Source organism: Mya arenaria, chromosome 6 (assembly GCF_026914265.1).
Source record: "Mya arenaria isolate MELC-2E11 chromosome 6, ASM2691426v1".
NCBI classification, from domain to species: domain Eukaryota; kingdom Metazoa; phylum Mollusca; class Bivalvia; order Myida; family Myidae; genus Mya; species Mya arenaria.
In genome coordinates this window covers 14,660,010-14,671,152 of record NC_069127.1, presented here as the reverse complement: position 1 = coordinate 14,671,152, position 11,143 = coordinate 14,660,010, and the positions used below count along the sequence as shown (strand labels likewise).

The window sequence follows — 11,143 nt, the reverse complement described above, 5'->3', positions numbered from 1 at the left end:
ACCCGTAATAAAATTTTATTATAAGATCATAAAACATGACTTCAAGCATTTGATTTATAACAAATAATAACAAAACAGGAATTAAATGTTTTTTTATAAAATGAGTTCAAATAAAACAGTGTAATATATGTACTGTAAACATGTGTTCTCAGTAGTTACATGAGATGTTGTGAAACAGCACGTGAAGGTGTACTTATAAGTGTGTGTACAGCTTCCATTCAGTTTACTGCCGTCTTTTACTGCAATTATTTTAAAATCGTATATTATTCATACCTAGCTTTCATTATGTGCAAGGGGTACCCAGCATGTACACATACAAGTGGTATTTAACAATATCTTCAATTACTTATGCAATATAGATTGTTATATCATACTTAAGAAACAATTTAAGTTAACATTCCACATTGATAAAATGTGTATAAGCGAATGTATGACCTTAATTATTTGTACAGAATTGGGCAATTTCAGTTTCTTCTTCTAACATTTTTAGCTAAAATCTTTCAAGTGACTCTTATTCAAAATCAAAATATACACATGTATGAAACATACATTTCGACTGATAAACCTTTAACTACTTACTAAATAATGCATTTATGGAAAATATTGATTCCTGATAACAATATTGTAACTGTGTATTTAATTCCTAAAATTAAAAATATTAAATGATTGGTGAGTGCTAAAAGATTGATTATGATCTTTATGTTTCCTGCAACCTTCTTTCAAATTCAACTCTGTATCCTTCATAAGAATCTTATTTTTTTATATAAAAAACAATCATATAAACTGTGGAATATCTAATTTGGGAGTAAAAGTGCATCTTTAAGCATAACAGAGATTGGATTCCTATTGTAATACTTTAATCAGAAATCATTCCTTACATTATCAAAATCTAGATATTGCAACAAATAATGGAATTCACCAGTTGAACATTTACAGTGTAAACATAGTCTCTGCCTTATCTTTTAAAATCCACAAATGTTTCTTTTGCTGTTCTACAATTAAATAACAAAACTTGATATAAAGGGTTATACGATAATTGTAAGACATTTATCAACACTTAATTGATTATTATACTACATATAATACAATACATACTGTTCACTACAGGCACTAAGAAGACTGATCAATCAAAATTATATTGTTTGACACCAACAGATTTATGAAAAGAATGTCTTTAGATCGATCCTTCTGGTTCCCTTTTGTTTATCCACATAAAGGATGAAGCACTGAGCTACAATTCCCTCCAAGCCTTCAGATTAAGTAGTTGCACATGCCGACACAAGTAGATTGGATGAAGACGCTGTGGAAAATCTGCCTCAAACCTGAAAGAGGGATATGAATTTCTATAACAAACATATTAATTCATAGCTTTATAGACAATCAACATTTTTCTTTATGTAATTATACATATATATATATATATATAAGATATTTATGCTTTGAACTTTTAGTTTACAACCATGTAAATAATTATTAACATACATTAAAATCAAAGACGTGATGTATTTCTGGTGGAACTTCTGGTGGAACTTGTTGACCTTTCTCAACAGCAAAGCTGGAAGCCAAAGTTGGAGTCTGTTCGCTCAAACTGAAACATACTAACAAACACAGCAGAAACCGAAAACAATTGCAGATGCAGTGATAATTACTAGTCAAAAGTATACGCAAATGAGAAAGTCAAACAAATATATATAAGAGGTGAATGAAATATAAATTAAACATAGTTCATTTGATCATTTTATGATGCACAGCTCTCTGAAAATCAAAGTTGTTATACATTTCATAAAAGCCCAGCTAGTGCAGTGCTGATTTTCCTCTTGTAAGCAACTCTTTTTCTCCTGTTCCACTCATGAATAAAGAACTGAAGATAGAAACAGAAATGAGATTGTGTCATTTGTCTTGCTGATTTCTTCAGAATCTGGATGAAGCTGTTGAACTGTTCGCAGATTTCTGAGTTCACACTTTCAAATCCTTGAAGTCGAGAGCTTCTAAAAGAAGTAGAGCATTTGTGTGAATAACCATGAAAAATATCGTGAAAAAATCTATCATTCTTGTAGTACCCACTCTCTCTGTTGAGGCAATATTCCTGTAAGTTACAGGCAAAGTCATAAAACACTGCTTGTGGAGGTTTGGCTAGATGAGAGTATAATGAAGCTGATGGATCTTTTCTGCCTTCAGCCACTGTCATGTGGAATCCATAACAATGACCGTGATCTGGACAAAACCAAAGAAACAAGTTAGATGTGCCGGGTGCTGATTGTTGTATTTTTGAGTAAATCTTTCTGCATCGCTCAAAGTCCATAGCTTCATCATCATGGTCATTGTTTCTGCCTGCTCGGTCCTCATCTATCTGAAATTTGCGTACATTCCTCAGTTTAACACCATGTTCATTGAAGTAATAAGCCCGGCCCAGCTTCTCAGGGTTGTATGTTCCGAATTGAAAAGTAGCATCCTCTGGGGCATAAACTGGTAAGTTTAGAGACTCATTAGTAAGATGAACTAGAAAAAGTTTAATGTCATCAGGTAGAATGTTGTTATTGTTCAACATCGATTCTGCAATCAAGTCCCGTATTTCTGGAGCAAATGATCTCATCTCATACATCTGTCTGTTAAACTCAAAATCTGAAAGATTTTCATTAGTTAGAAATTCCTGCAAGAAAAGTGCATATTCTGGTGACAAAATGCTTGTCACAGATGCTGTTGTAGCCAACATCTTAAGGACAGATGCATAAGCTACTCTTTCAAATTCTGACATCCCTCGAGTAAATCGCTGGAATGATTGATGAGCCTCCTCAGGTAGAGCCTGCATAAGTAAATTAATTCTATCATTATTTTCTGGAATATCTAACGGTTCAAATTCTGCAACTGTAGTTCGGGCTATATTATCCAATGCTTCACGATAAGCAATCATCTGTCTCTTTTCAACTCCAGGCTTATTCTTCAGGTAACATCTGTCCATCCGTCGATGCAATGTTTGCTGTGTCTGTAAAGAACTATCAGGTGTACTTATTTCTGTGAAATTTGAATGACGGAAACCTACGCCTACTCTGGTTCCATCACAGCACAGTCTATTAGGCTCATACCTACAAATGTCACATGGTTGTCTGAAATCAATGTTCATATTAGCTGCCCAACTAAACCACCATTTTAAAAAAACTGTTGCATCCATAAACTTGGCCTTTGGGTCACGAGTTCTGTAAAGTTCATCCTTCATCTGACAGTATGCTGAAAAAGTGCAACCAGTTTTCATTACTGATGATGTAAACTCCCATCCTATTTCGTCACCTGCAGCAGTTTTACTACTAAAAACATGAATTGATTCACTCTGGCCTTCATTCCATGCAAGTTCACAGCGACTGTCGTCTATCGGGTTGTAACAGACTCTTTTGTAAACATCACACTGCACAGGCGCAAACTGTGTGTAAACTGTAAGAACTCGACCTAAAGGAATCAATTTCCCATTTTCAGAGTAATCTGGATCATCATCTCGCTTCAACCATCCAGATCCACAGCAGCATGTATTGTCTGGCATATCTGGATAGAAATTGGGACCCTTCAATGAACCATCAGCCTGCCTACTTAAGGTCAAATCATTCCATCCGTCACGTTTGATGATGTTACGCCTCAACATATCACTCTCTCTAGCTGCTGCTGGATGGCTGCTCTCACACTTATACTTCCATAGACCTGTTTCAGGATCAAAATTGTCATTAGTATCAACAGGATCACCATCACCAGCATCATCATTTGTTTCATCATCTAGTAGTTGGTCATCTAAAAAAGTTTCATTAGTGGCATTTCTTTCATGCAAATCAATTCAGGATTCTGGATAATGTTTCAGCACAAATAAATGTCTGCAAAGATTGGAAGAATTCAGGTTAAATCAATAGAAAATTGTTCATACATAGATTTTTTTGATTCCTGCATAACACCCAATGGCTCCACATCTTTTGTCACCTTCACAGAGGCTGTGCTTTTCCTCTTCTTAGATGGCCTCTCTAGTGCAGGAATTTCTAAAACCTCACATTGAACCGCATTTAAATCTGGGTAATATGTTCTATACTTAGTGAAAATTGTATTAATTTCATTCTGCAGAAAGAGACTGAAAGTAAGATATCTAAGTGATGTTCTGAGTCAAGGTTTTTTCTTGTTTATGAAGTTGGATGCAAATTTTGGATCACCTTGGAATAGTTCGGTTTTTCTTTTGACGTCACCTGGTAAACAATTTAATGCCTTTGACTGACTTAAAAGGGTTTCTTCTCCTTCATATTGCTGCTGAAATATTTCCCTCGAGTTTCGAGGAACCTGTTCCAATTTTGAGTGCCTAAAATCTAAAAGCAAAGCTTGAAGACGGGCTTCCTTTCCTGCAGTACAAGCATCCATAAACTTGGCAGTTGAGGTTGAAGAAAAGGGCAAAATTGATACTGCAAAGGATAAACAATTTATATTATCAGTGTCCTTCATTTGTCTTGTATCAGCAATACCTGGAATGAATTTTTGCTTAAAGAAATCATTAAGTCTGCTGCTGGGCTTATATGTATTCGGCTTTTCCTTTTTATCTTTTATATGATCAGATTCCATGTTCTGTATATCTTCCACTGTTAATGTATTATGCAAAAACATATTATTGTCAGTGTAATGAAATGTATCTTTGATTTCTTGCAAATATTTCTGTTCCATTAGGCCAGCATACACTCCAGACTCAACATAGCGGATGTACAGATATTCAGCATTGTCTACAATGATTTTAAATACATGACAAACAAAAACACCTTTGGTGCAGGTTTTGGCTGATGCTAATAGAGCAGTGTCATATTCTAACTTAAGAAAACTTAGTTTTTTGCAATCAACAATTCCTTCTTCTAAAATCAAATTCAGAAATAAGTTCTGCATAGTTATGGCATGAGAACAGAATTGTAAATTTGTCAGCAAGATACTTGACCATTCATTTGGAAATGTACAGGAAGCTTTTCTTTTTACAGGCTTTAACTTAGTTCCAGAATGAGAATTTGAACTTAATTCAGGACGTGAAGTTTGGACAAAGTGGAATTGATATTTTCCACCATGGAACTGCCTGTGCTTGCGGACTTTTGGATCTGGACTTAAAAGTGAATCAGTGTCATTTTCCTCAAATTTACCATTATAATCTGACCAGTCTTCACCTAACAAAAGTCTTTTTTCAATAAATTTTTTCTCAATATTTAAGAAATTTTTAGTATAATGATTACTTTCAAAATCCAGTGTACACAGGTGGTCGCTCATTGTGTAGGATTTGTTTGTCGGCATGTCCAGGTAGTCCTCATCAAACAGTAACAACTTCAGCTTGCTTCTCTGTAAAAGACATTGAATATTTGTGAGTGAAATATTGCTGAAAAACGACTCCTTTATTTCCACATTGAGTTCAAATGTGGAAACTATTGAAAAGGTCTTACCAGGTGTTTTGGACAGAAGCGTAAATCAGTGGTTTCTGGGTCGATTCTTTTTTCTGGGAGATATTCCAGCCAATCATCTAGGGAAGGAAAGGTGATTCTTTCCTAAATAAAAAATCATTTGGGAAATAAAATTGACAGAAAGATGTTTAACAGTGTCATACATGAACACAAGGGAATGCCACAGCTAATTTATTATTGCTCAGTAGGTTAAGGAGATCATCATGGCTATTGATAAACCCTGTCATTACATTTTTAATTTTCTATTTAGTGTTATAAACATGCAAAAAAGTTAAACATTACAATATTTTTTTTGCACCATACATCAAAGAAGTGGTCGTGTATAATGTGTAACTCCAGGTCTTCGTAGCTCGTTCGCTGAAATCCATTGCATTGCGCCCATTTGCATTCCTCTTCTCGTCCATGTTGTCGCAGGTGTTGTCCCATTCTAGTTGTTGTTAGCCCGATGAATCCACAATTATTCCATTCACAGTGATAGGTCTTGGGGACAAAAAAAGAAGAAATTTGTTTATATGGTAAATACATCATTTAATCTTTTTCTGAATTATTACCTTTATTCAGACCATAGAAAATGCAAATTTTTTATTACAAATCTGTTATATTGCATGTTTCTTAATATTAGTCATTAAAGCAAGACCAGTTTAAACTGTTTTATTTTTTTAAATGTCATAAACAAACTTTAGGATAACATGCAGAAGATGAAGGTTGGCACTTAACTTAATAATAGTAACTTTATATTTCACAAATTTTGATCTCTTCATTATTTTCTTGTTAACATATTTTATAACTCACAGGTCCAGGATTTTGCTCAACATCATTTGATAAAAGTAATTTTAATTTGGAGAAATCGGCGTGATCTGCGATATCCAATTCATCTGTAAGAAAATCACAAATTTCTGAATTCATGTACACTTGAGCCTTAATAACTTTTATTTTTACACAGATATTAAGTTGATATTAAAGTAAGTGTTGACAAAAAGAAGCATGAATAACATGAAAAAATTATATAAACAATGTTTGATTTAGTACCCAAGAAAGAAATTAAACATTGATTGGGAGGTGAAGTTTTTTCTACAGGGTTCAGGCTGGATGTTGAAATGGTGCTCTTCGAGTTTGGCTGACTTCTGCTGCTCTTCGTTGATTTCTTGTTCGTAAATTGTAATAAAATAATTTCATTAAACATTAATATCCCTTTTTATTATTTTAACATTAAAATTACCCTAATGGTAAGTTCATTATATATAGATGATGCTTGTTTTGTTTTTCAAAGTAATATTGTAATTTATTTCACTGAACGAGCAAGATAAATGTCATTTCAGAAAGGATATCATAAATTTATAATTTGAGTTCCTGGACCCTGTTTGCACTAAAGTATGGTTTTGACATTAATACTGACTAAAATTTCAGAACAGTGTAAATAACCATTTTGTTTTACTGATAAATTTCTTTTATTAGACAGAAAGCACATAATGAATATTACATATAAATCTGTCATTTTTGGCATCAATTCAATTAAATTTGATTAACATTACAATGAATTGACAATTATTGACAAGCAAGAATCATTGATTATCTAATGAGCATTAAGATTCAGTAAATAAACAAAACTAATGCATATATACAATTATAAACATATCTTTCACTGGGGATGAGGGGAATGTCACATAGAGAAAGTAGACAATCCAATGTATCTTACGCCAATATAAATTTATTGCCACATTTTCATCAAATTCTTGTTTTAAATAGTGGTTTGGGTTGTGTGTTTTTTATCAATGACTGTATCACATTTGGATATGTGTTCATGCTCTGTCTTATTGCATAACACAATGTAACAATCCTCCCTTTTTACATGTAAATGTTTACATCAACACCAGCTGGTATCAATTTAAGCTGTTTCCAATACCTGACAAATATGCAAGACGGTTAGACCCGTGTTGAGCATTTTTATATCAGTCAATAAATTTAAGGGGCCAGGGGGAAATTTCCGAAGAGGGGGTGGGGGATCAAAATATACCAATTTAATCATAGCCACCTTATTAAAACTTACAAAGTAGTCATGTAAGAAATGAAGATGCCAAGGACTATGAAAAATTTATTATACAATGTATAATTATAAACTAAGAGGTAAAACTCATTCACTGAAATAAAAAAAAACTTGTTTACCGTACTACTCAGTAAATATCTAACATACCCGATGACAGAAAGAATTGTCAGTGTTCTTCTTGTATTTGGTCCCTCCAGGTACATGGCGTCGACAGAAATGGTCCAGTAGGAAATCTTCTCTAGAACACTTCACTGGGCATAGGGGGCAGTCAAACCATGTCTGCTACAGTTAACGGACACAATGCATTCAATATTTCTTGCTTCAAGTTATAAAATGAGGTTTTTACAATTCACTTCGACACTTTTCGTAATATTGCACGTTAAAACATTTCAACAGAAAGCATCAAAGCAATACACCAAAACATTCTTAGAAATAAATAGAAAAAAAAATATGATAATAATAATAATGCAAACTCAAGGGCTATAACTCTGGTTTTACTAAATGAAGCTGGGAATGAAATCCTCATAGATTAACAAAGGCATTGGTTTTGCATTTGCCTACCCTTTTTTTATTAAATTATTGGAAAACTGAATTGTATTTAATTTAAATGATGCTGCAATTTGTTACAAATTGCAATTTCATGTAGCATGTTCTTACCTTGTTTATCTTCTTAACTCCGGTCATTGTAGAGCAGACAGGTAGGCGCTTCTTTGTGGTAATGGCGTCTTCTTTCGGGCACTAAATATGCAAGATATCAAAGCATTTATTATCCATAACCACCATCAAAAGTGTTTCTTCTCTCTATTTCAAGAACACATCAGAACACTAGGACATTGTTATGGCTCAGAAAATGATTAGGATTAACTTTGATAGTTATGTTGATTTTAATCTTCTTTGAAGAAACTACATCACTACAGGAATATTGTAACTTACCATCCAGATGCTATGTACATTGTCTGCCTTCACCTTTACCGTTACATCAGATGTCAACGGAATTTCAACGTGATCTTTATACTGCTCAGATCTACAAATATACATGTGGAAACATAATTGTAACATCAATTAATTGATTTGACAAGTAAATTAAACAGAAGCTTTAACATCAGTAAATATATTTCATTTACCTTTGAACTTTCAGCTGTCTGTGTTGCGTAAATTTTCTTCGCCTTGCCCTTCGATGTTTGTTTGATCTGTGGTTACATGGTCTGGCTGATCTAGCACATTCATCAACCTTAATATTAATGACAAAAAACGTTGGCTACCTTCTGGGTATAAGTCAATCAGGATATATAAAAATATAGCAAAATATGGAAATGTTTCAGGTTGTTTAACCCTTGTCCCTACCAAAGGTAGACAAGAAACAGACATGCTTTAAATGTTTTCATCAATGAATGTATTTAAGTTTAGTTATGTAAATGCTCATTAAATTTTATTAAAATTGTTGCATTGCCCATCTGAAACAGCTTAACAGGCTTTCAAAAAGAACACCAGCACAGGAATCTCAGATTGACATAAGTTTTTTTTGCACTATTACCTATATTTATTAAATAATTATGTTATAATATATATTTTAAGTACAAAACAAACATAACAGAGACCTTCAATACATTGCGCCTTGGTAACTTCACATTATGCTGCACTGAGGTAACATCTGGAACTTCAGCTGCTGGCTGTAAGAATAAAACAAATGTTCCTTTTGCGGTCATAATATGAAGTTCAGTTCATCTGTTTTATGAAGTCACTATAATTAAGAATAACCTTTGTTATCTCCTCTGAATAGAGGCATTTTCAAAATAAAAAGAACAGTGGTACAAAATAGGAATTAAGGCAAAAAAACACACAACATATTTGATTCTTCCATGCTAAGGTTAAAACACTTGACATTGACCACTTTTGCCTTAGTAAATAAGTGTTAATTTACTTTCGACACAAAATAGATAAAATATATATTAGCACAAGCCCCATCCCTGCACTGGTAAAATGTGTTTTGGCTTCCTCAATTTCTGGGTTTTATACTGCAGGGCTTGTTAAAAAAATCAAATGCCAAGCATTTATACATGAATTCGGGCTTGTTCATCCGAAAGACTAACTTGATGACTGACCAAATGTTACGAATATCAAATTAGAAAAGGTTCATAATTGTTTGAATTACCTGTAAATGATAACTTATGAATGAACATCCTATATCTACCAACCAACACAAGCATCTTATCAGAGAATTCAATGCTTTTGATAAATTATAACTATTCATCTAGCAAATGCCATCCATTTAGAGCAAGTGTTGTATTTACCAAACGGACTATTTCCGAGTACAGAGGCTGCTTGCTGGCCTGGACATTCTGGTCACTGACTGGTTCAACAGCAGCTGCCAGGCTTTGAAAATAGTCAGAGCTAAAAATAAGGCACCAGGAAAATATTGTTTTAGTATCTCAGACGTAGGGAGTTAGGAACACCATATGAACTATAATTAAATGGACATCCTTCTTTTAACTGACTAACATATTACAAACCGAACAAGAGTCATACTTAACCTTGCATCATACAACAAGCAATTAAGTGAGACAGTATCGAACAATGCCAACATTTAATATAATTCTTATCATTGTAAAATATTTCATGTTAATTCATCAACACGACATGTTCATCTTATACCCTTAAACAACACTGAGGTAATGACAATATTCGGATATTTTACACAGGCAAAAAACTAATTAACTCAGCTGAATTGAAATATATTTGAAACAAATACCACTGGTCAAAGCTTGATGCATCAATCTCTGCTGAATGTGGTTGGCGTATGTCTTCATTCCAATGTACATCCTGCTGATAGGCTATTTCACTCCAGGAATACACATCCTCCTCAATCACCTGACTACAATGTCTACCACCAACACGACTCAGATGAAGTCCATCACGACCCAACACATCAGCACATTCCTTAATTGTATATAAAAACAGAATGCATGGTTTAACAAACTTTTCAATCATTGGAATATTAAGTCTTCATCTTTGCTATCTTCAATATACTATCTTGTTAACCGAGATACAGAAACAAAAATAATGATATTGCTCATATACTGTTTTTAAAAAAGTTGGTGAATATTATATAAATATTGCATGCCTTCCAGTGTGACAGTACATATTGTTAACATGAGGGAAATACTGTTACCCGAGGAGAAGCCGAGGGTAACAGTATTTACCCGAATGTTGACAATATGTACTGTCACACTGGAAGCCATGCAATATTTATTTTATTATACCGAACACAGTTACATTTATATACATGATATATAAGATTTTTACCATAACACAACTTTCAAGTTTAATCAATTTATTCTGTAATTATTGTTTGTTTACTTTAGCTGTCATTTTGTTGCAAATGTTGTTTAGAAATAAGGCAAACACCGGCATTATAAAGTCGTAATAACACTTTGTCATAACTTTCTTGAATCAGGCATATTTCATAACATTAAAACTTGAGGAAAAGGAGATTAAATAAAATTTCATAAATTGTTTTGTTACTTAGTAGACAAAATGTGTGTCATAGAACTAGAGTACGCCAAAGGGAGTTTTTAAAAACTGGTACCTTGACGAAGCTTATTGAAAAGACTGCTTCGTACGTAATAGAATCAAACATATTTAATGTGTA

At 33.4% G+C, this 11,143-nt stretch overlaps 1 protein-coding gene across 2 annotated transcripts; it reads right to left on the bottom strand.

The window, feature by feature from the left end:
• On the bottom strand, nucleotides 1-10,885 carry LOC128237281 (uncharacterized). 2 transcript variants are annotated; one of them, XM_052952652.1, is made up of 15 exons: nucleotides 10,852-10,885; nucleotides 10,244-10,431; nucleotides 9,786-9,867; nucleotides 9,093-9,164; nucleotides 8,619-8,725; nucleotides 8,428-8,518; nucleotides 8,152-8,232; nucleotides 7,642-7,776; nucleotides 6,498-6,594; nucleotides 6,243-6,325; nucleotides 5,754-5,930; nucleotides 5,433-5,534; nucleotides 5,229-5,331; nucleotides 1,483-1,598; nucleotides 1-1,322 (listed from the first exon to the last, which is right to left on the bottom strand). In XM_052952652.1, the coding sequence occupies exons 1-15, from the start codon at nucleotides 10,861-10,863 to the stop codon at nucleotides 1,317-1,319; spliced, it is 1,452 nt and encodes a 483-aa protein (XP_052808612.1). In that variant the 5' UTR covers nucleotides 10,864-10,885; the 3' UTR covers nucleotides 1-1,316. The 2 variants fall into 2 exon arrangements, 1 of the variants encoding a protein (XP_052808612.1); XR_008261561.1 differs by lacking the exons at nucleotides 5,229-5,331; nucleotides 5,433-5,534; nucleotides 5,754-5,930; ... (8 more) ...; nucleotides 10,244-10,431; nucleotides 10,852-10,885 and having other exon boundaries at nucleotides 1,483-4,118.
• Nucleotides 10,886-11,143: the final 258 nt, after the last annotated feature.

What these genes read in the sequence shown, in the direction of transcription:
- LOC128237281 (XM_052952652.1), bottom strand. An exon ending in AGACAGCTGAAAGTTCAAAG is followed by an intron (nt 8,519 to 8,618) that starts GTAAATGAAATA and finishes GTATATTTGTAG; the next exon opens with ATCTGAGCAGTATAAAGATC. An exon ending in TTGAGCAAAATCCTGGACCT is followed by an intron (nt 5,931 to 6,242) that starts GTGAGTTATAAA and finishes TTTGTCCCCAAG; the next exon opens with ACCTATCACTGTGAATGGAA.